The sequence below is a fragment of the Acomys russatus genome, chromosome 2, assembly GCF_903995435.1.
Source record: "Acomys russatus chromosome 2, mAcoRus1.1, whole genome shotgun sequence".
NCBI classification, from domain to species: Eukaryota; Metazoa; Chordata; class Mammalia; order Rodentia; family Muridae; genus Acomys; species Acomys russatus.
Window position 1 is genome coordinate 94383702 of NC_067138.1, and position 25438 is coordinate 94409139.

Here is a 25438-nt window from a genome sequence, read left to right on the forward strand (position 1 = left end):
CCGATGCACAAGACTCAGTCTTTTCTTGGATGGCTGTAGACACCTATGCAGGGCTTTCCTGCTCAGTGCTTTGTCTAGTCAGCTTTCAGCACAGTAGTCAGCCAGGTCCCTATACAATGTAATTGAGATTATCCTGTTCCTTTCAACACCCAAGAGTGCCTCCTTTTTACGAAGAATGGAAGCAAGTTGTGAAAAATGACCCAGAAGAATCTGTTAGTCTACCAGGCCGTTCCTTGTCATGTTCCTTTTTGTCAGCTTGCCCACTCTGGATCCTCTGGATTGTTTACTCTTCTCACCCAGGCCAGCCCTGTGCCTGCAAGTGGCCTTTGCTGTGCTTGCTGGTTTTCTTGCTGTTTGTTTGCCATAGATTGAGATGACATCCAGAGCAAGCAGTTGGGCACACTAAAGTTTAAGACTCACTGCTTCTAACAAACAATGGCATCATACAACTCTTCCCTTCCTATTGTTTCACATATTTTAATCACTTCCAAATGAGCCATGTTCTCATTAATAGTCCCTTCTTGCGTCCCCGTCTTCGCTCTTTCTGAGCCTCTGTCAGCAAACACTAATCTGCTTTCTGTCCATTCTGCTCATCCTGCTTATGTGTATAGGTACACCATACTATAACAAGATTTCTTGTGTCTGTCTTTTCTTCTCCTTGGTATATTTTAGGGCTCCTCTACAGCTTAGTATTATAACATGCAGTAGGACTTTATTTGGATAATATCTTATGTATACATAAAATGTCTTATAATCAATGGATGGATATTTAGGTTATTTCCTTTTTTTTTTTTTGCTTTTGTGAACATGATGGTATGGAATTTACAAACTCTTGTTTGAAATAACTGTGGATTCTTTTTAGAAGTGCAACTGCTCAGTCAATATGATATAACTATATTTACTATTCTGAGGAACTTTTCTAATACCTGAACCCTTCTGTAGTGCCTTTAGCACTCGTGTCTTCACCATCAGCAAATTTTCACTCAGACTTAAGCCTCTCAGTGAGATCTACCATGAGCACTCTTCTTAACCTTGGAGCCTGCTCCAGCCCTCACCCTCGGTTCCTTACTTAGCATGCTTTGTCCCTTTGCATGGTTGCCTGGCCTCCGTTTTAGGCATAAGGGTGATGTTTCAGCATATTTATGACATCATACATGTCTAGACATTCCTCTTACTCTTCCTGAAGACAGAGGGCCCGTGTGCCGAAGCTGTTCCTCACACAGCTGTCACGGAAAGAGTATGTGTGGTTACTTACAGGAAAAACTAAGTTTCTTGTGTTTATTACAATGCAGTGACATGGTAGCTACTGACCCTGCTGTGTTAGCTCCTGAGTAACTAGGTCTGCAGCTTCACAATTTGGAATTATTTCGTTGGCTAGATTTCCTGAAGACTTAATAACTGGTATAGCAAAATATGCTTTATCAATGCCAATTGAGTTTATTTTTCAGGCTAGCAACTTCAACCTCAAGAATAGGCAATATCTGTAACTGTGTATGGAATTGGAATAGCTTGCTAATAATGGTTATGGAAAGCCTTTTGGCCTGAGACGCAAATGAAAAGGGCCTGGCTGTAGTCACTCTGTTCGCCTAAGTGTTTTTACTGAGGGAACACACACGAGAGTGCTTTTAAAGACGTCTACTCAGCTAATTCCAGGGCACCCTAAGATGGAAGTATAATTCCATAAAACATTCCAGTCCAGGCTGGAACCTAGTGTTCCTCCGGGTTCCTGGGTCCCTGAGTCCCTGTGTCCACTCTCAGCCTTTTGAGAGCTGCAGGAGGATTTGCTGGGTCTTCGCCTGATGACGTCTTTCTGATGGGTTTCCTGGCATGAGTAGCTTTCTTTGTCAAAGCTCAACCTGCCATTTGCTCATTCACATTTTCCTACACTTCTTTCCCCTTTCACGCTCAATATTAAGAAAGAATCGAGACTGTTGTATTTCCAAAGAATCCAGTGTTCTTTCCATCAATGTGTTAAGGCTGAAAAGAATTCTTTGTACAAAGTTATCTGTGGATTTATGGCAGGAGAATCTGAAAATATTGTCCATTTCTTAAGAGGTAGAGATTCAGGTTGCATTATTTGAATGTTGTCTCTATTAACTTTGGTTATCAAAATAGGAGCTAAGGATAATATATTTTGTGAGTAGGGGCCATAATTCATAGGAAAATGGGAAACCATTTAGAAAGAGAGAAAAGAGATGAAAACCGAGGACCTTCTTTCCAGCTGGACACATGGCCTAGATTATTGTATAGTTCCTGCATAGTACAAGAAAAAACAGGGGCTAAGGGCTCATTTCTTCTATTGGTGGCAACGCTCTTCTCCCATCTCACCTGGCAGCATGAATACAGTCAGAAAAAAAAGGTTGTTTTTTGTTTTGTTTTGTTTTTCTTTTGCTTTTTGTTTGTTTTTTTGAGAGAATGTTTCTCTGTGTAGCCTTGGCTGTCCTGGACTCTCTTAGGCTGGCCTCAAACTCACAGAGGTCCACCTGCCTCTGCCTCCCGAGTGCTGGGATTCCAGATATGGGCCCCTGCATCTGGCTCAGAAAAAACGTTTTAATAATTTCTTCCAGTTCATTTCATGGTCTCAGTGTCCTTCTGATGGAAAGACAGCAGTGGCACCGGCAGTGATTGACAAGTCAGGATCAATCTCATTGTTCTCTTCTGTCTCGTGTCCTGTAGAGTCTTCTTAGTCCTGCCTTGCAATTGTTTGTGGCCACCTCTGGCTCTCCTGCCAGCTAGAGGGCTTCTCGTGGTGTGCTCAGTAATCCCTGTGATCTGCAGTAGCTTGCACAGGAGGCTCTTAGTGGGATAAGAGTGAAGCATCCCCAGAGGCCATGACAACTCGCTGTAGTCCTCTATATTATCTCCCCTATTGAAAGGCACTTGAAAACATTCTCAGGGTAGAGGGCACTGCTCGGAAGCACTAGTTACCGCAATTCTGTCTTGATTATATACAAACTTCGCTCTCTCATCTATAGCGAGGTGAATGAAAGTTTAGTGACAGGGGCGAAAGTATTAGTGGTTGACTTTAGGGATACATAAACTGTGAAGCACTGTAGCTGTTTCTCTTGAGGCGTCTTGAACAGGCACAGACCCTGGGAAGATGTGCTGCAAGATTGCAGTGTACTAATAGGTAGAAACCGAAGTGACTGTGCCAGCCAGATGTTTTGTCTGGGCTCTGCTCAGAAGTAGATCTCACTGTTGACATGCATCGGTTTTCTCTTGTATGCCCACAGAATGAAATAGCCCACAGCTATCCAGCAGTGCACACAATTGCTATGTACCATGCTCTTCGGCATGCTCTTTCCACCATGGTTGCTACACATTTCTGTTGGCAATTTGTTTGTTACTTCAGAAATGGTAATATTTGAGATCGAGGCTATGAGTAATATTTATTTTTGCTTAATATTAGCGGTTTGTCACATAGTACCCTGCTCCCCATCTTTGGCAAGAGGTTTATAGCCTTTCTCCCTGGTTTTCAGAGGATTTGTATTACAAATACATCTTAGTTGGTTATTATTACAGGGTTTTATTTGCTTTAATTTAGAACATTCTAGGCTTAACTCTGTCTTTGTAAGGTTCCAAATTCTTTTCATCTGGGAATATCAAAAAGATATTATTTGTGGTTCTAATCCTGGATTAATTTGTTTTGTTTTAGAAAACAAACCACTTAAATAAGAGAAAAGAAGAACTGGTGATGTTTTCCTTTTGTTCTGAGTTCTGTATACTCTAATGTGCCTTTGTTCATCTTTCCCACAGGTCCATGTCCAGCATTCAGAATGGCACCATGCACTCTTTCTTCCACAGGCCTGGCTTGCATATATGACGCGAGCTTACCATGCCATTTTACAGGTAAGGATGTCACAAGGGATCTGCTTTGTGGGGGAGCATTTCCTCATTATCACTAATCTTCTAACAATGTGTATTTGCTGTCTCAAGAATTTTCTCCCTGGGGCTGACTACATAGCATCTAAAGGTCCCAGTGAAAAACCAAGGTTCAATTGCACTAATGTCTCGCTGGGAAACTACTGTTTATTGGGCTTATTTATAAAGCATGGGTGAGACTTATTGACAGGAATGGGGGTGATCCCAAGGAAGCCTCCCTGGAAAGTCTTAGCCTCATAGATGAAGCCCCCTTTCCGTTGGCATCTCTGGCCTATCTTCTTTAGTTTCTCCATGACACCCCAAGATCTCACGCCATCAGGGCAGAGTTGCACACAATTGGTTAAAAAGAGTAGCTGACGACTTGGGTGTGGGTCCCATGGCCCTCCAGACTGTCTTCGCTTGTGAAGGAGGAAGGTCAGTGTTCAACAGGCCCAGCTGGATGGTCTTTTGCAAGCTTCACAGCTGACCTTGACCTTCTCAAGATGGAGATTGTTCTGCCCAGAGGACCATGTGGAGCAAATGTAAAAACACTTGGGAAAAGTAGCACTATTAAACCCGCCCTGGTTCCTGTTGCTCATAAGAAATGTAAGGCTTGGGACACTTGTCTCTTAGACACATGCCCTTCACAGACGAGAGAGTGGGAGAACTGTAAGAGTCAGAGACTAGGAAGGAACAAAGCAAAACCGGGTCTTCGGAACATGAGAGGCCCAGTACAGTCATGAAGTCACTGCAGTTCTGGTCTTCTGAACAAGACCCACACAAAATGAAACCAGTCAGCTTTGCGGCGTGGAGTGGGGAGGGGATCACCAGCCCCCACCTTTAGCTGAGGAGCTGTTGATGGCATCTGGGGGAGAGAGTTAGTTTTGTTTAAGAGTGCAGCCCCTGATAGGTGGGCCAGGCTCCAGTGGATGGCCCCGCACTCATGAGCGCATCAGCCATGCAGATGGGACTCAGTGGTTGAGTAGAAGTAAAAACAAAGACATGAAATGGGGAGGAAATGGTGAAGGGTGGAGCTGGGAGGAGTCAGGGGAGGGGTGGGGAGTGAATAGGGTCCAAATACATTGAATGGGAGTCTCAAAGAATTAACACAACTATTACATTAAGTAAAAGAAATGTATAGTTACACTTAAATATCGAGATGGATATTCCTATGTTTCAGAGTCCCATCCAGAGCTGGCTTCTGAGCTCTACTGTCTTCTGTCTTTCTGGCCTCCTGAATACCCAGCTTGACTGACCCAGCATATCTGGGCTTGGGTGCACTAAGGTCCTCCCGCCCACACTGAGCTGCATGTAGAACCTCGCTGTATCTTTGGCCTTATCTCTTGACCCTTCTCCTAGACAGTCAGCTTTCAGCTTTTTCTAAATTTCTGTTTCTATAACTCAGAATGCATCCCTCATGTCTTGGCTTTCATACATACTGTTCCATTCTGCCTCAGATGCTGCTGTTTTTGCTTGTTTGTTTTGTTTGCCCAGCCAGTTTTAACTTGTTCTTTACATTAGTTGGCGGAAGGTACATGTTGTATTTAAGTCCTCTGGCTCTCTCCTATCTCACTGGTAGCTCTGCTTCCTTTTTTGAAGCTCATATCATACTGATTTTTTTAAAATCTGGGACCTCCACTTGTCTCTGTTCATTCAGGGCAAGAGCAGGACTTCCTTTTCTCCGTCTGCCATCTGTGTCTTAAGCTACAGTTGCTCACCAAATACATAAAATATACACAACTGGACTACTTTTGACCTAGTATTAGAAATGTTAACATATTTTTAAAATTTCAAAATTTTTTTTTTTTTATCACTTGGGAACTATTTGAATGGGCAATGTTGAATTCTCTTTTTGTAGTTGAAAATGATTGTTAAAAATGGTAGGGTGTGTGTGTGTGTGTGTGTGTGTGTGTGTGTGTGTGTGTGTGTGTGTGTGTGTTGTCCTGAGGTTACCTAAATGGCATCTCAGAAGAAGATTTTCATGGAGTGTGAGTAATCGCTGTGCTGTAGGTAAGAATGACGGCTGCCCTGTAAGGGTACAAGGAGTGGGCACCAGAAGATGAGTTGGGAGGTGAGGCTGATTGAATTTCTGGACAGTTGTGTTTCCATCTCAAATTCAAACCTCGGTTCAGCACTGCACTCCTTTTACCCTAGACCTGATAAAGAGTGTGGAGCCTCTGAGCCATTAGAACTGAGAAGAGCACCAGAGTCTGTGCAGCAGCAGCAGGCAGGTCCTTCTGCTGTGCTTGGTCTGCAGCTGGGTTTTGGAGTCCCCACTGTAATCAGCGTAGCAAAGCCGCTCACCTGGAATCCCTGGCTCCTTGTTTTTCATCCTCTCCAGTCTGGGCGTGCCCTCTGTTTGAATAGATCCTGAGTGAAGGAATGAGTTCCTCACATCCACACACTTGTGTAACCTCACTATACACCATGGCAATTACTTCTATTCAAGAGGCATGTACAAGTCAGAGCACGGACTTCCTGTGTTCATGTTTCCCTTAGTCACGTTGCAGTCTTTCCTGGCCAGGCAAGGTGCTAAACTAACTTGTGGGACACAAAGGGAAATGAAGTGCCCCTTCCTGCCAGTGAGTCCAGTCAAGGGAAGAAAGCTACAAGCCAGCTAGCAGTGTCACTGCAAGATCCTCCATGCTTAGTGAAAGAAAGAACAAAATTCTGCCAACACCTGGAGAAGGAAATGAGCAAATCCTGCTGTCAGCCGAGAATTTATGCTGCTTTCGGGGAAGAAGGGCTAAGTTGAAGAGGATCGTGATGTAATTCAGACTTTACAAAAGCCTCCATTTTCCCCATAACTGCTACCATTTATTGAATAACTTGTATGTAGCTAACACTTAACATATACTATTTCAGTTAATCATAACAGAAACCCAGTGAAGTGTGTATTATTAAGCCCATGCATAATAGTATTATAGGTGGAAAATCAGGGAAGGAAAGGAAAGCAAACAGTTCAAAGCCAACAGTTGATAAATTGAGAGAGATACAATTTAATTTGGAATCTTCTGATTCCTCATGTGATTACCTAACACCATCATTAATTGTAATAATAAATAACACAAGTTGGTCTAACATTTTATTTACCTATTACATTTATTGTGTATGTGTGTGCATGTACATGTGCCTGTGTGTGTGCGTGTGTATATGTGTGTGTGTGTGTGTGTGTGTTTGTGTGTGTGTGTATCTGGTGTCTGGTATCTGTCTGTGGATGGCTATGGCATGCCATGGTTCATATTTGGAGGCATGAAAATAACTTGTTTGACTAGGTATTCTCCTTCCACTGTGTGGGACTGAGCTCGTTGTCGGGATTAGAGACAAGTGCCTTTACCTGCTGAGCCACCCTCCCTGCACTGGTCTAATAACGGACACACCCATTTGTGAAAAGTCTTTTGTTTTTAGTAATGTAGGTCTAGCATTCTCTTTTGCTGGCATAGTGATATGTACATTTGCTTTCTTTCACTTATGATCTCTTCCCTTTGGATTGTACATTCAGTGGTATTGAGAATTTGTGAAACAACGTGACACTGAAAGGCTGTCTTTGGAAAGAGTTGAAGATTCAGTTGTTATTGGTGTGGTTTTTTGAGACAGGGTTTCTCTGTGTAGCCTTGGCTGTCCTAGACTAACTTTGTAGACCAGGCTGGCCTTGAACTCACAGATTCACCTGTCTCTGCCTCCCCGAGTGCTGGGATTAAAGGTGTTTGCCAGTGCACCTGGCTATGCTGATGAAATTTGTTTGTTTGCTTGTTTGTTTATTTTTTATTGCATCATACATTTGAAACAACGTATCATAAATGAATTGGATTTAAGGAACTGTTGAGATCCTTGTCTATAATCAAGAACACCTGTTCTGGTGACATCATCTGTTACAATAGCTTTGGGTACTTCTGTCTGGGGCTGAGCAGATTTGGTAGCATTAAGCTTGATCAATTTTGAGAAACTGCTTTCTTAGTAAACCTTAAGAGCCAGGCAGAAAGGTGCACATCCTACGATGACTTCCTGGAGGCGAGCAGGACACTGAGAAGTTTGAGGGCTGAACACTATAGTGGCTTCTGTTTAGGCACTCCCTAACTCACCTGAATGTTTTTCAAAGAAACTTGGGATTTGAACTGTAAGTCAGCATGGTCGACATGCTGGAAATAACTAGATTTCTTCCCATCGAGGTAAAAGACAGAAACAGCCGGTCTTGTGGGGAGCGTTCTATTTGGCTACTCAGCAGCCTGCTTGGCAAGAAACTTTCTATACGTTGCTCTACCTTATTGCTCTTTTTGGATGCTGAGGAAGTTGAGACCTCCAGGCTTTGTGAAAAGGTCTCTTTGAGACTGTCTGATGTCACACAGGAAAAAGTATGAAAGCTGGTTGATTGGTGGCCATACTTCCTTAGTTGGTCAGCTAGCTATAAAACAGTCTGAAATCAACTAATAGCTATGGTTAGGAACTAAGATATGTAATAATTTACCCTCTGACCATTTAATTTTTTTTCTTTCTAATCTTTGTTCTTATGTGTGTATTTTTGCTGTGGGAGATTGGGCCCAGGGCCATGTGCTTGTTAAGTGTGTGCCCTGTGGCTGAGTTACACACTTGGCCTCTGCTGCTTAAACATTAACAATATCTTTTAGTTCATAAGTCTACGATACTTTCTTACAAGAGAATACCATAGGACCCCATCTTTAGTTACTTTCTTATTGCTGTAACAACGCACTGTGACCAAGACAACTTATAAAAGAAAGCTTTTGAAACCTCAGAGCCCACCCTGAGCCCATCCATCTTCTCCAACAAGGCCACACCTCCTAGTGCTTCCCAGCAGTTCCACCAGCTGGGAATCAAACATTGAAATATATGAGCCTGTTGTAGGGGACATTATCATTCAAACCACCACAGACCCTAGCAGTCAGTGAGAAAAAGACACCCATTGGTGTAGCCACTGCTTAGTACCCATGTCCCACCACTGAATGCTACGGAGACACACACACACACACACACACACACACACACACACACACACACACACACACACAGGAAGACATGAAAATAGGCGAGGAGCTTGTTGGGAGGAAGAAGGAGTTCGGTGAGAGTGGGGGCATATATGATCGAAATACATTATGTATGTATACATATATACATTATATATACCAGTATATTAGCCACAGAATCTGAGTCCCAACAGCGAAGCTTTACAACCATCTTAACTTTCGCTCCAGAGGCTATGATGCCCTCCTCTAGCCTTTATGGGCATCTGCATGCACATAATATATTTTCACAGATACACACATACATACGAATCTACTTTTTTAATTAAAAAATTGGACAGAATGGTAAATCCAGAGATAGTAGGCACATGAAAGGATACTCAATCTCATTAGTAAACAATGGAATTAAGGTAAAACCATGGTGGGCATCTCAAGAATGGAATGGTGAACCTCAGCTGACAATTCCAGATGTCAGGATAACATGAAACAGCCAAAATAAACTTTTGATGGGGAGTTAAGCCATGAAACGGGTTCTTTCCCTTTCATGTAATCGTTTTCTTTTATTATTTTATGTGTGGGGGTGTTTTGCTGTGTGCACCACTTGCAAACAGTACCCACATAGGCCAGAAGAGGACACCAAATCCCCTTGGAACTGGTTTGGGAGCCTCTTTTTGGAGCTGAGAATCAAATTTGGTCCTCTAGAACAGTCAGTGCTTATAAACTCTGAAACATCTTTCCAGCCCCCAAAACCATCTAAAAAGAGTTAAGTATTACTCTATAATCTTAATAAAATCTGTGGTCTTGTCCAAGTTAGAATTCATCAGCAAACTGCTATTTTAATCACAATAAATCATATCATGGATAGTGGAGTAATATAGTAGAAACTACAGAGTTTGGTATTTGAGGGCAGTGACGTGAGTGCTTCCCTGCTCATGCTCTCCCAAGGTCTAAGAGGCCACCAGGACCTCTGTGGCCAGTTGGCCAAAGGAACTCCCAGCCAGCAGGTCTGCGTGCTGACTACTCTTGTGTGGTTTTCAGGGAAGGATCGCGGAGCTGGAGCTGCAGTTACAGCATGGCAAGGAAGGACCTGAGGAGGTGCAGTACAAACAAAGCACAGCCTGGCTCTGGTGAGGAGATGGCATTCAGCTGCACGCTGTTGTTATGGGGGGACGTGAGCAACGAAGGGGACAGCAAATGCTTTAAACACTTCCACACTGGCTGCATTACCTTCTGTATGAGTCAGTGTGAACGGGAAGACCCGATAGGTTCATTTTTACCTACTCCATTAGATATGATAAGGAACTCGGCTTTCAGAAATATCTCTCTCACTTGATACTGTAAGAGCATATATAGGGGGAGGAGGTTTCCCTCAATCACAGACATAGGGGAGGAGAGAAGGGGGGAAGCAGGAGGGAGGGAAGGAGGAATAGGAGGATACAAGGGACGAGCTAACAATTGAGATGTAATATGAATAAATTAATAAAAAAAAGAAATCTCTCTCTCTCTCTCTCTCTCTCTCTCTCTCTCTCTCTCTCTCTCTCTCTCTCTCTCTCTCTCTGTGTGTGTGTGTGTGTGTGTGTGTGTATCTATGAAGAATTGGTACCAGTATCCCATGTAAACCTACTGATGCTCACGTCTCATACACAGCATGGTATTTCCATGTGACGTACACATATCCTTCTACATACAAATCACCTCTAGGTTGCATTGGTGACTTGTACAGTATAGATTTTTGTGACTGTCCTTTTGCTGTATCGTTAGGGACTGAACAAGAGTCTAACCATCTTCAGCCAAGACACAATATTTTGTCCAAATATTTTTATCTGTGTTGGATAAATCTGTGGATGTGGAAGTCATCGATACAGAGGACTAACTGACTATGGGTGCACATTTGTTTTGTTTTGTTTGTTTGTTTTAAGTTGTTCACTTTACATCATGATTGTAGCCTCTTCCCTCGTCACCTCCCGGTCTCACCTTTCCTCCCTCATACCCCCTCCCTCCCTCCCCTAGTCCTCAGAAAGGGGAGCCTTCCTTCCCTAACATCTGACCTCACCCTAGCAAGTCTCATTTGGTCTGCCTGTGTCCTCTTCCTCTGTGGCCTGGCAAGGCTGCTCCGCCAGGGGGAACTGATCAAGATGTGGGGGCCAGAGTCTGTGTCTGAAGTCATCCCTACTCCCCATATTATGGGACTCACAGGGAGGCTGTTCTTACATATTCTGCTTAATGCAATGTAGGAATGGTTTGGTTTCCTCCATGTTGTTTCTTGTAATTGATTGTTTTAGTCCTTTTGAATAAAAATTCTGTTTTCCCTCTCGCTTCGTTGCCATTCAACCTCAGATGCAGTCTAGAATTACTCCCATCTCCTCACACTGCTAAGGCATCTTCATGCCGGGGACAGTCTTTCTACCTCAGGCCTTTGGCTTCCTCAGCAGATGTCCCCTGGGTGGTCCCACTGTAACCCCTAGACATGTGTGTGTCAGTACAACACAGTTAAAGCAACAAAGACTGTTACGTAGCTTGAAAAGAATAGTTTGTGGCAAACAAAGTGCCCAAAACTTAAATAGCTTTGTCTATATCCATAGGTGGCTTTATTAAACTACACAAAAGTTACTTGGCTGAAAAGAAAAATCTTTAGGTACTTAATTATGTTCTGCTTTATTTTGTAGACATTTTTTAAAAAGGGATTTATTGTTAGAAATTAAGAATTTGGGTTTCACTTCCTATTTGGTTTTTATCTTATTTTCTGAATATGTGTATTTTGCCTACCTGTCTGTCTGTGCATCGTGTGCATGTGCATGTAGAGTCCACAGAGCTATAGTGTGGGTGCTGGGAACCGAACCCAGGTCTTCTAAAAGAGTATCCAGTGCTTTTTTTTTTTTTTTTTTTTTTTTTTTTTTTGCTGTTTGGAGATATAGTTTTAATGTGTCTTCTGGAAGTGATCATTTGATAGGAATGGTGTATTTACTGAATTCCCAAAGATATGATGTATAGACATAAAGCCTCTAATAAAACTCGCAAGCTGTATGGATATATCAGAAAGAATAGGCCCTAGATGTTTCTTTAGTGTAGTGTAGACCTGGGGACTTTCCTATACAATTGATAAGTGACTGACAGGCTATTTGGAAATGAACTCATCAGCAACTTTATTTGAACACAGCCCCAATTCAAATAAAGGTATTTCTGTCTTATTTCAAATGTATTTATTGTGTGCTGTGTGTCAGGCATTCTTCTGTGTATAGAAGAATAGCTTTTTGTTGTGGTGGTGGTGGTTCTCCAAAGCCTTGTAAGTCACTGAATTGAAACAGATAGTAGGCAAATAAATGGAATAGGACAGTTTGATTAGGTCAGAAGTAATAGAGAGCGAGTGGGCTGTGCTGAGTGGGAGGAGCTGGGAGTTACTGTCAATCACAGGAAGTTCTGCAGTGCCTGTTTAACAATGTGGCCTCACAAATGGATGGAACTAGAAATGATCATACTGAGTGAGTTACCCCAGACTTAGGAAGACTCACATGGTATATACTCACTTATAATTGAACACTAGCCCAAAAGGGATATCCTATGAAAGTCTTCACTTACTAGGAGATTGGGATAGATGCAGGGACTTCCTATTGGGACTCTAGGTGAGAGAAGTATGAGATAATGGTGAAATAGAAAGATCCAGAGGGTCCTAGAAACCTACAAGAAGAATATCATGAGAGGCTGATCAGGGCCCAGGGGGATCTGCTCAAACTACTGCACCAACCAAGGACAATACATGCAGTAAACATTGAACCCCTACTCAGATCTAGCCAAGGGACAGAACAGTATCCACAGTTGTGTGGAGAGTGGGGACTGACTTTGACATGAACTCTGGTGCCCATATTTGACCACATCCCCTTGGTGGGGAGGCCTGGTGGCACTCAGAGAAAGAATAGGCAGGCTACCAAGATGAGACTTGATATACTGTGACCATATGGTGGAGGAGGAGGTCCCTTTCTGTCACAGACCTAGGGGAGGGGAATAGGGCAAAAGAGTGAGGGAAGGAGGGAGGGAGGAACAGGAGGAGACAGGCAAGGGGATAACAATTGAAATGTAATCTGAATAAATTAATTAAAAAACAAAAACAATGTGGCCTTGATGTGAGACCCGCAGTGATGGAGTGAGCCAGTCTACAGGCTAGAGAAGGGCCCTTTGATGGATAGTGACGTCATGGGAGTGAAGCCAGGATGACATGGAAGGAACAAGGAAGGGACCAAGGTGTGACATAGAGTTCTGGAGGTCGGGAGGTCTCTGTGAGTGAGTAACTGGTAGACTTGAACCTAGGCATCTGTGTCCTGGTTTGGAAGGAATGTTCTGAGTATTGATGAAGGCAAATCCTTTGGATTATACTGCAGTAATTCAGGCAAAAGGTCGTAGTGTCTTGGACTATAGTAATAACAGAAGAAGAATGAATAAATAGATTTTTCAACCTGTTTTGAAGGCAGGTTTATACATGTATAATTTCATAGGTTTAAATTATTGATTTAAATGGAAGATGGCCATCAAGAGTAAAACATGGATTGAAAGATTGGCGCTTCCACTGACTAAGTTAGGAAAAATAGCAGTCAACGATAGTCACGTCTATCACATTCTAGATCTGAAAGATGTGAGATACTTAATGAAGTCTTTAACTAGAGATACCAAGTAGGTTCTTGAGTCTAGAGTTCTAAGTAGACATAAGAATTAGAAGTATCAGTTTTGGAATCATTGTCATATTGGTGACCGTTAAAACTTATGATGCCAGATGAAATCCAGGCAGTTTGTAAAGAAAGAATTTCAGAGGATTGACTCCGGGCTGCTTCAGCATTTGAAGTAGGGGAGGCTGCAGAGAGAACCATGAACGAGGCAGGAAACCAGCAGCCAGTAGGAGAAGAGAACCGAGAGTGTTGCTTCACTAGAAGAGAGAGTGGTCCACGAAGGGACCAGCACTGTGTCAAATACTCAAGGTGGAGATTCGGAACTGAGCATTCAGTCTATCCTCCTGAGAGTCTTCTATGACCGTGACAGGAGCTGTTTGGGAAAATTGTGGGACAAAAGCCAGACTAGTGATGGACTTGAAGTGGAAGGAAATGAACTTGAATCAGGCACAATTAATTTTACTCTAAAGAAGTTTTTGATGCCTACGAGTAGTAGTAGTGTAAGTAGCAGCGGAAGAGCCTTTTCTTCTCCTACAAGCATCGACACTACAGCACCTTCCCTTACTAAGAGCATCGACACTACAGCATCTTCCCTTACTAAGAGCATCGACGCTACAGCACCTTCCCTTACTAAGAGCATCGACGCTACAGCACCTTCCCTTACTAAGAGCATCGACACTACAGCATCTTCCCTTACTAAGAGCATCGACGCTACAGCACCTTCCCTTACTAAGAGCATCGACGCTGCAGCACCTTCCCTTACTAAGAGCATCGACACTACAGCACCTTCCCTTACTAAGAGCATCGACACTACAGCACCTTCCCTTACTAAGAGCATCGACGCTACAGCACCTTCCCTTACTAAGAGCATCGACGCTACAGCACCTTCCCTTACTAAGAGCATCGACGCTACAGCACCTTCCCTTACTAAGAGCATCGACGCTACAGCACCTTCCCTTACTAAGAGCATCGACACTACAGCACCTTCCCTTACTAAGAGCATCGACGCTACAGCACCTTCCCTTACTAAGAGCATCGACACTACAGCACCTTCCCTTACTAAGAGCATCGACGCTACAGCACCTTCCCTTACTAAGAGCATCGACGCTACAGCACCTTCCCTTACTAAGAGCATCGACACTGCAGCACCTTCCCTTACTAAGAGCATCGACACTACAGCACCTTCCCTTACTAAGAGCATCGATGCTACAGCACCTTCCCTTACTAAGAGCATCGACGCTACAGCACCTTCCCTTACTAAGAGCATCGACGCTACAGCACCTTCCCTTACTAAGAACATCGACGCTGCAGCACCTTCCCTTACTAAGAGCATCGACGCTACAGAACCTTCCCTTACTAAGAGCATCGACGCTACAGCATCTTCCCTTACTAAGAGCATCGACGCTACAGCATCTTCCCTTACTAAGAGCATCGACACTACAGCACCTTCCCTTACTAAGAGCATCGACGCTACAGCACCTTCCCTTACTAAGAACATCGACGCTGCAGCACCTTCCCTTACTAAGAGCATCGACGCTACAGCACCTTCCCTTACTAAGAGCATCGACGCTACAGCATCTTCCCTTACTAAGAGCATCGACGCTACAGCATCTTCCCTTACTAAGAGCATCGACACTACAGCACCTTCCCTTACTAAGAGCATCGACGCTACAGCACCTTCCCTTACTAAGAACATCGACGCTGCAGCACCTTCCCTTACTAAGAGCATCGACGCTACAGCACCTTCCCTTACTAAGAGCATCGACGCTACAGCATCTTCCCTTACTAAGAGCATCGACACTACAGCATCTTCCCTTACTAAGAGCATCGACGCTACAGCACCTTCCCTTACTAAGAACATCGACGCTGCAGCACCTTCCCTTACTAAGAGCATCGACGCTACAGCACCTTCCCTTACTAAGAGCATCGACGCTACAGCATCTTCCCTTACTAAGAGCATCGACGCTACAGCATCTTCCCTTACTAAGAGCATCGACACTACAGCACCTTCCCTTACTAAGAGCATCGACGCTACAGCACCTTCCCTTACTAAGAACATCGACACTGCAGCACCTTCCCTTACTAAGAGCATCGACGCTACAGCACCTTCCCTTACTAAGAGCATCGACACTACAGCACCTTCCCTTACTAAGAGCATCGACGCTACAGCACCTTCCCTTACTAAGAACATCGACGCTGCAGCACCTTCCCTTACTAAGAGCATCGACGCTACAGCACCTTCCCTTACTAAGAGCATCGACGCTACAGCACCTTCCCTTACTAAGAGCATCGACACTGCAGCACCTTCCCTAACTAAGAGCATCGACGCTACAGCATCTTCCCTTACTAAGAGCATCGACACTACAGGACCTTCCCTTACTAAGAGCATCGACGCTACAGCACCTTCCCTTACTAAGAGCATCGACACTGCAGCACCTTCCCTTACTAAGAGCATCGACGCTACAGCATCTTCCCTTACTAAGAGCATCGACGCTACAGCATCTTCCCTTACTAAGAGCATCGACGCTACAGCATCTTCCCTTACTAAGAACATCGACACTGCAGCACCTTCCCTTACTAAGAGCATCGACACTACAGCACCTTCCCTTACTAAGAGCATCGACACTACAGCACCTTCCCTTACTAAGAGCATCGACGCTACAGCACCTTCCCTTACTAAGAGCATCGACGCTACAGCACCTTCCCTTACTAAGAGCATCGACGCTGCAGCACCTTCCCTTACTAAGAGCATCGACGCTACAGCACCTTCCCTTACTAAGAGCATCGACGCTACAGCATCTTCCCTTACTAAGAGCATCGACGCTACAGCATCTTCCCTTACTAAGAGCATCGACGCTACAGCACCTTCCCTTACTAAGAGCATCGACGCTACAGCATCTTCCCTTACTAAGAGCATCGACGCTACAGCATCTTCCCTTACTAAGAGCATCGACACTACAGCACCTTCCCTTACTAAGAGCATCGACGCTGCAGCACCTTCCCTTACTAAGAGCATCGACGCTACAGCATCTTCCCTTACTAAGAGCATCGACGCTACAGCACCTTCCCTTACTAAGAGCATCGACGCTACAGCATCTTCCCTTACTAAGAGCATCGACGCTACAGCATCTTCCCTTACTAAGAGCATCGACGCTACAGCACCTTCCCTTACTAAGAGCATCGACGCTACAGCACCTTCCCTTACTAAGAGCATCGACGCTACAGCATCTTCCCTTACTAAGAGCATCGACGCTACAGCACCTTCCCTTACTAAGAGCATCGACACTGCAGCACCTTCCCTTACTAAGAACATCGACACTGCAGCACCTTCCCTTACTAAGAGCATCGACGCTACAGCACCTTCCCTTACTAAGAGCATCGACGCTACAGCATCTTCCCTTACTAAGAGCATCGACACTGCAGCACCTTCCCTTACTAAGAGCATCGACACTGCAGCACCTTCCCTTACTAAGAGCATCGACACTGCAGCACCTTCCCTTACTAAGAGCATCGACACTACAGCACCTTCCCTTACTAAGAACATCGACACTGCAGCACCTTCCCTTACTAAGAGCATCGACACTACAGCACCTTCCCTTACTAAGAGCATCGACACTACAGCACCTTCCCTACTAAGAGCATCGACGCTACAGCACCTTCCCTTACTAAGAGCATCGACGCTACAGCACCTTCCCTTACTAAGAGCATCGACGCTACAGCACCTTCCCTTACTAAGAGCATCGACGCTACAGCATCTTCCCTTACTAAGAGCATCGACGCTACAGCACCTTCCCTTACTAAGAGCATCGACGCTACAGCATCTTCCCTTACTAAGAGCATCGACGCTACAGCACCTTCCCTTACTAAGAGCATCGACGCTACAGCACCTTCCCTTACTAAGAGCATCGACGCTACAGCACCTTCCCTTACTAAGAGCATCGACGCTGCAGCACCTTCCCTTACTAAGAGCATCGACGCTACAGCACCTTCCCTTACTAAGAGCATCGACGCTACAGCACCTTCCCTTACTAAGAGCATCGACACTACAGCACCTTCCCTTACTAAGAGCATCGACACTGCAGCACCTTCCCTTACTAAGAGCATCGACACTGCAGCACCTTCCCTTACTAAGAGCATCGACGCTACAGCATCTTCCCTTACTAAGAGCATCGACACTGCAGCACCTTCCCTTACTAAGAGCATCGACACTGCAGCACCTTCCCTTACTAAGAGCATCGACGCTACAGCATCTTCCCTTACTAAGAGCATCGACGCTGCAGCACCTTCCCTTACTAAGAGCATCGACGCTGCAGCACCTTCCCTTACTAAGAGCATCGACACTACAGCACCTTCCCTTACTAAGAGCATCGACGCTGCAGCACCTTCCCTTACTAAGAGCATCGACGCTACAGCATCTTCCCTTACTAAGAGCATCGACACTACAGCACCTTCCCTTACTAAGAGCATCGACGCTGCAGCACCTTCCCTTACTAAGAGCATCGACGCTACAGCATCTTCCCTTACTAAGAGCATCGACGCTACAGCACCTTCCCTTACTAAGAGCATCGACGCTACAGCATCTTCCCTTACTAAGAGCATCGACGCTACAGCATCTTCCCTTACTAAGAGCATCGACGCTACAGCACCTTCCCTTACTAAGAGCATCGACGCTACAGCACCTTCCCTTACTAAGAGCATCGACGCTACAGCATCTTCCCTTACTAAGAGCATCGACGCTACAGCACCTTCCCTTACTAAGAGCATCGACACTGCAGCACCTTCCCTTACTAAGAACATCGACACTGCAGCACCTTCCCTTACTAAGAGCATCGACACTACAGCACCTTCCCTTACTAAGAGCATCGACGCTACAGCATCTTCCCTTACTAAGAGCATCGACACTGCAGCACCTTCCCTTACTAAGAGCATCGACACTGCAGCACCTTCCCTTACTAAGAGCATCGACACTGCAGCACCTTCCCTTACTAAGAGCATCGACACTACAGCACCTTCCCTTACTAAGAACATCGACACTGCAGCACCTTCCCTTACTAAGAGCATCGACACTACAGCACCTTCCCTTACTAAGAGCATCGACACTACAGCACCTTCCCTACTAAGAGCATCGACGCTACAGCACCTTCCCTTACTAAGAGCATCGACACTACAGCACCTTCCCTTACTAAGAGCATCGACGCTACAGCACCTTCCCTTACTAAGAGCATCGACGCTACAGCATCTTCCCTTACTAAGAGCATCGACGCTACAGCACCTTCCCTTACTAAGAGCATCGACGCTACAGCATCTTCCCTTACTAAGAGCATCGACGCTACAGCACCTTCCCTTACTAAGAGCATCGACGCTACAGCACCTTCCCTTACTAAGAGCATCGACGCTACAGCACCTTCCCTTACTAAGAGCATCGACGCTGCAGCACCTTCCCTTACTAAGAGCATCGACGCTACAGCACCTTCCCTTACTAAGAGCATCGACGCTACAGCACCTTCCCTTACTAAGAGCATCGACACTACAGCACCTTCCCTTACTAAGAGCATCGACACTGCAGCACCTTCCCTTACTAAGAGCATCGACACTGCAGCACCTTCCCTTACTAAGAGCATCGACGCTACAGCATCTTCCCTTACTAAGAGCATCGACACTGCAGCACCTTCCCTTACTAAGAGCATCGACACTGCAGCACCTTCCCTTACTAAGAGCATCGACGCTACAGCATCTTCCCTTACTAAGAGCATCGACGCTGCAGCACCTTCCCTTACTAAGAGCATCGACGCTGCAGCACCTTCCCTTACTAAGAGCATCGACACTACAGCACCTTCCCTTACTAAGAGCATCGACGCTGCAGCACCTTCCCTTACTAAGAGCATCGACGCTACAGCACCTTCCCTTACTAAGAGCATCGACGCTACAGCACCTTCCCTTACTAAGAGCATCGACGCTACAGCACCTTCCCTTACTAAGAGCATCGACACTGCAGCACCTTCCCTTACTAAGAGCATCGACACTACAGCACCTTCCCTTACTAAGAGCATCGACGCTGCAGCACCTTCCCTTACTAAGAGCATCGACACTACAGCACCTTCCCTTACTAAGAGCATCGACGCTGCAGCACCTTCCCTTACTAAGAGCATCGACACTACAGCACCTTCCCTTACTAAGAGCATCGACGCTGCAGCACCTTCCCTTACTAAGAGCATCGACGCTGCAGCACCTTCCCTTACTAAGAGCATCGACACTACAGCACCTTCCCTTACTAAGAGCAGTGATACAAGACGGGGAGACTGGTCCTGCAGCACAGAAGGGAGCCGGCAGGAGCTCTGTTGTGACTGTGCATGCCTGTTAATAGGCAGCCCCTCATCTGTTCCTATCACACAACACTGGACAATAAAAGATTACAGCGGGTGTGGATGATCTATAGATACATTTGTTGTTGAATTACCCTTTAAAGTATGCTTGCGGTCTATAAGCACAATTTGCAAGTATGTGAAAAAAATTGCCTCTTAAGTATGATTTATCCTCAGGAATGCTGACTAGCTAAGAATTTATTATATGTCATATGCAAATATTTATGAATATAAAGTTTTATATTCGTAAAATACCTCGAGGGGCTGAGCCTCTGGCTCAGTGTTAGAGCACTTTCTGCTTTTTACAGAGGACCCAAGTTCTCCTCCCAGCATTCATATCAAGTGGCTTATGAACACTTGAAATTCTACTTCCATGGGATCCAGTACTCTATTCTGGCCTCTGTGGGCACCCATACACATGTGGTACACACACACACACACACACACACACATACACACACACACACACACACACACACACAGAGTCTCTCTCACACACATGTATACTCATAATTAAAAATAAATCTTTAAAGAATGTTAAAAAATGTAAATCTGACACAGCGCTTTCTACCGTACCTCAGAATTCCTATGTTGAAAAACATGTTACAGTCTATAAATATTTAAACTGAGCATACCTACCTTCCATCCCATAGGTATAATTATCTTCTTTTGGCTTTGGTATAATTGTACAACCAAAATTTGAAGTTGTATCTTATATATACATAACAATGATTTCTGTATATACTGTTTGGGTATAGTAAATTGATATTTTGGTGGGCGCTCAGGCAAAAATGGAGAGAGCAGTATCCTTTGGGGGCTGCCATGACAGAAATGCTGTAGATTGGGCAGCTTCAACAACAAAAGCTTTCTCCCAGCTCTAGAGTCTGGGAACCAGCATGGCTGATAAGCCCTCACATCTGTGTATCCTCACATGGGGGAACCAGAGAAAGCACTGAGCTTCTTCATGCCTGTTCCTATGAGGCCACTAAGCCTGTCTGTGAAGGCTCGATCTCCATCACTGTGACGTTGGATGTATTCAATACAGGTGTGGTCCATTAAAGGGTAAAGCAAAGGATACCTGTGCACCCAGCACTCCCCTGGATATGGCACTGCCTGTCTCTCCTTGGGTGCATTTTCTCCTTACCTATCTCCACTAAGTGATCCTACAAAAAGTAAGGATGACTCTGACATAAAGCCATTATCAGTGTCCTTTCCCCAATACAGCTCTGCCCGTGTTCTTTTAAAACCCAGAGACATTGCTGGAAGTTTGAAAATTAACATTCTTGCATTACTTATTTGTGTGTCACAAGCATATGGCCACGCAGTGCCACCACAGGCAGGCGGCAGGCAGGGGGAAGCTTGTAGGAACTTCACGTTTTTCCTTGCGCCATATGGTTCCGAGGGATCAAACTTAGGTCACCAGGTGCCTTCATCTGCTGAGCCATATGACTGGTCTTCTGCAGGTTCTTATAAACCGACGAATAAGAATGTAAGTATAGTCCTTGGGCTCACGTAAGCTCATGTCTGCTTTCCATCTTTATTGCAGGGTCAGAGACTTGCTGACCGATGAGATCACCAAGACAGCTGCGAAGTAAGTGGCTTATTCTCCTACCCAAAGTACTAGTAAACTTCCTGACAGGTATACAGGCACTTCTCTTTTTAGGGCGTTTCATAATGTTAAGTACTATAAAGTACTTTTTGTTTGTTTGTTTTTTGTTTTAAATAGAAAACCACCATTACCCTGTTAGCTATATTAATCTTTACTGCATGCCTTCTTGTGAAAACACAGAGTGACTGGTACAAATACATAGCTTTTTAGTGAGAGACGCTCATCCTGAACACCTAACAAAATGCCATGTGCTTTGGCTTAAACTTAAAGGATTATAATTTAGTTCAAGGAGGAAAAAAATGAATTCTCAAGACTGTGAGTTACACTGGGTCTGCAAATAGATGATTAAATCTCAGCTCTAATGCAGCAAATAATGTGGAGTTCCTTACACTCCCTGGTTGCCATGGGGTCCAGTGTATCTAAAAGTTGGATTCTAATTAGCAACCAATTTGACCTTGAATAAACCTCCTCAGCTCTATGATAAACTTTCTAGAAAAATGACATTGACAGACACAACACTAATACAAAGACTCAGTAAAAGGCAATGCCAGTCATATCCTTGTGGTGGTTTTAACAAAAATTACTTGAATGTTACTGCCTTCCGGCTTCTTATTTACCTCACGCCAAAGCTCACTAAGGAAATTACACCCTAATGAACTTACTTGCTGGAGAGGTCTCTTCAGGATCGTCGCTAACAAGCTGACTAATTGTTCCTGGCAGCAGAGACACAAGCCAGTGGCATTCGTCTCTCCCTTCCACCATCACCTTCTCCTGCTGTGTCATGCTGCCTTGCTTCCTTCTTGGTCTCCAAATGACAGGGACACAGCCCTGCCGAGGATTTTATACGTACTAAGGCCCGTCTCCTAAGCAAGCATTTAAGTGCACTATTATGCCCCCTAGTCATATATCCTGGGACATTGTGTAGCAAAAAAGCTTTGACACTAGGGACAGCAGAAACAAACAGCCACAGGATTGCACAGTTCATCTCAGCACATGCCCATCACTCACCCCCTACCCATTCTGACTAACGGAAAAGGGAGCCAGTGCATAGAAATGCACGCGCTCTGCTTCATAGCTGAGGGCAGGCCATCTTGGATATTTTCCTTTCATAGTTTGTATTGTTGTGCAATGTTCTTATGTCCTGTTAACAATAGGATGTTTGAGGCAAAAGCTTGGATGATGGTGAAACCAGCAGGCTTATGTTCAGACGAACTATTGTTTTGCCTCTGAAGTCAGCTTTATACTCCCTGGTCTTACATCTTATTGCAACATGACTTTTCTCTATAGATTTGCAAAGTATCATGTTGTGACTAGTACCCAAGGTTAATGTGTCTGTATTCTCAGGGGGTTACAGTGAAGCAATTCAACTTCTTATGGGATTACTACCTTTTTTTAAAATCAAAAACTTAAAAGTATAAATTTTTAAAAAATCTATTTTATCTTAGTAAAACAGTGGGATGGTTCTACCTTTGGCAGGAAGTAAACAAGAGGTCCTGAGGCTGGATGACAGTGACAGAGCAGAGGAAAATGGCTGCCACTTTCTCTCCACTTCTTTCCAGTGGCTTCCTTCACACAGGTGGACATCTCACTCCTGCCCTTTGACAGCTTAGTTTTTGGTGCTTGGACCGTGGCTGAAAGGCTGCCTGAGGCCTGGGCCTTTTTCTTTTTGTTGTTCACTCCTAAGTTAAATGCAGGAAGTTATACTATAGTCACGGAGTCACTGACTTGCTCATCTGTAAGACTACTTTTGAGAATCGGGGTTATGACTATGCCAGAACTAGAACACGGGTAAGCCGGCTGACTGATGGCAATTTGTTTTCATTGTGATTAATTAAATGGATTTGAGCCCGAAGACAAAAATCCCCAAATGATTGGGTCACTCTGCTGATATGTAATGTGATACTTTGTCCCTCAGAAAGCCTCACTGAAGCTCATCCTTCCTTGGGCTTTTTAATTAGGTTAATGACATCAGTTTGTTCCAAAGGACAATTTAATTAAAATGTCAGTGGTGTTGCTTAGATAAAGACTGAACTGATGCTGACATGTTATTATGCAAATTAGTCACAGCTGTTTGACTGATAGGGGATAGTTATTTGAGTAACAAGGCGGTGAGTTTGTGCCGCTCTAGTTGTAAACTTTTCACCGGCCAGCTCTTTGCTGAATGTGTTTTGCTAAGTATGCAGAGTGTGCTGTCACTCAAAGGCTGTTCTGGGCGTGTAGCAGGTTTGAGATCAGCGAGCTCCCCAGTCCCAGTGCCTTCACCAAACCCAGCACTTGAACCATGAATGCTTTGTGTAGACTGGAGCAATTGTGTTCTATCTAGAAATTAATGTCTAGATAAAAATCTAGCCTGCATCACGAAGATCTAATTACCAGTGGCCTTTGCTACATTTTCCTTCTTTTTCCCTACAGTACATACTCAGGTGTGTGTGTCAAGATAAGTTAACTAATACGATTTGGAGTACTGTTTACAACTGAGGCAGGATCTAGAGAGATTGCTCAGTGGTTAAGAGCACGTGTAGCTATTGCAGGGGACCCAAATTCAGATCTTAACACCCATTCACATGAGGCAGCTCACTCCTCTAACTCTAGTCCCAGGGGATCCAGTGCCCTCTTCTGGTCTCTGATGGCATCAACACATACCTACCGTTCATACCCATGGACGGATGGACGGACACACACACACACACACACACACACACACACACACACACTTAAAAATTAAAATGAATCTTTAAAAAGAAATAGACTAAATTTTCCGTTGTAACTTGAGTGTTATGAAGATACTCCTTCTGTCATCTTCTATAAGACACTTGTTAGAACTGATAGGCGATTTTGGGTAGCCGATTAACTGTTTTCTGTATGGCACGAAGACTGATGATTTCATTTTCAGATTACTGAGAATTTAAAACAACTCCTTCCTTCTCCTCCTCCTCCACCTGTTTTCTTTCTCTTCTTCTTCCTGCTCCTCTTTCTCAATCCATCCTTAGGGATTACATTTTTTATCAGGAAAGGCCTCAGGCTACTCATAACTGAAAGAAATGGTATAGACTGAGCATTCCTTATGCAAAATGCTTGGGTATCAGAAAGATTTCAAATGTAGGAATAATAGCATAACCTTAACCTGAAAACTCAAAATGCTCAAAAATATGAAAAAACTTTCAATGTTGTTATTCAACCTGTATTAAAAGCAAAAGATTTTTGCTTCTGCTAAATGATTTTTTAATGGCCCAAGTCATAGATTGCTTCATGGTATTTTATTATTAGCTTTAAAAAATGTGCTTTGTAATCCACAACCTCAGAGAAGCCATTTGTTTAGACCTCAAGGAGCCTTTGTAAGTTTTTCCATCGCAGTCCTCAGTATGCATGCTGGTGTCTCCTGACTTACAGCAGACCTCACAGGAGACTGGACTGAAGGATGGTGAACAAAAGGAGCAGGTTGCTGGGCAGCGCTTTACTGAGCTGGACCACTCACGGGGGAGGGGGAGAAGCAGGAAAGGGCTACATGCCTAGGTAAAAGAGCAGACATGACAGCGGCATGTCCTAGATCCCATTCCCATAAAATACAGGTGAGCACACAAGAGCACATGTCCCGCTGTGTGCCGACTGCTCTGGAGGGAAGTGCTAGGCTTGCACGAGGAGCTAGTGTGAAGGTCATTCTCGTCCTCTGGGTCTGTTCTGACACTGTGCTGCACACAGCGACTGCACACAGTGAATTCAGGCTCAGGTCTCATCTCAGACTTTGGGGACATTTTCTGTGGGACATTATTGGGATGCAGTTATAAGCCCCAGAATAACGTCTTCATGTGGGGAAGCTCTGCAGGCAGCTGCTCATCATTGCTCCATTCAGACCGTTCTTTCTGGGAATATGGAATAACACCAAGTGTGCATTTTTACATGCTAAGAATATATGAAAATTAGGTAATGTTGATGATGCCAAATTATAAGGTAAAAAATAGTTTCTATTGTTAGTAT

The 25438-nt window shown here is 44.3% G+C and overlaps 1 protein-coding gene across 1 annotated transcript in view; it reads left to right on the forward strand.

Annotated features, from left to right (window-relative positions):
• Positions 1-25438, forward strand: part of Focad (focadhesin) — a 282156-nt gene that overhangs the window by 197960 nt on the left and 58758 nt on the right. Inside the window, exons 21-23 of the mRNA XM_051164051.1 lie at positions 3757-3849; positions 9876-9964; positions 21401-21445. Of these exons, the coding sequence (XP_051020008.1) occupies positions 3757-3849; positions 9876-9964; positions 21401-21445 (227 nt within the window). The remainder of the gene's footprint in view (positions 1-3756; positions 3850-9875; positions 9965-21400; positions 21446-25438) is intronic.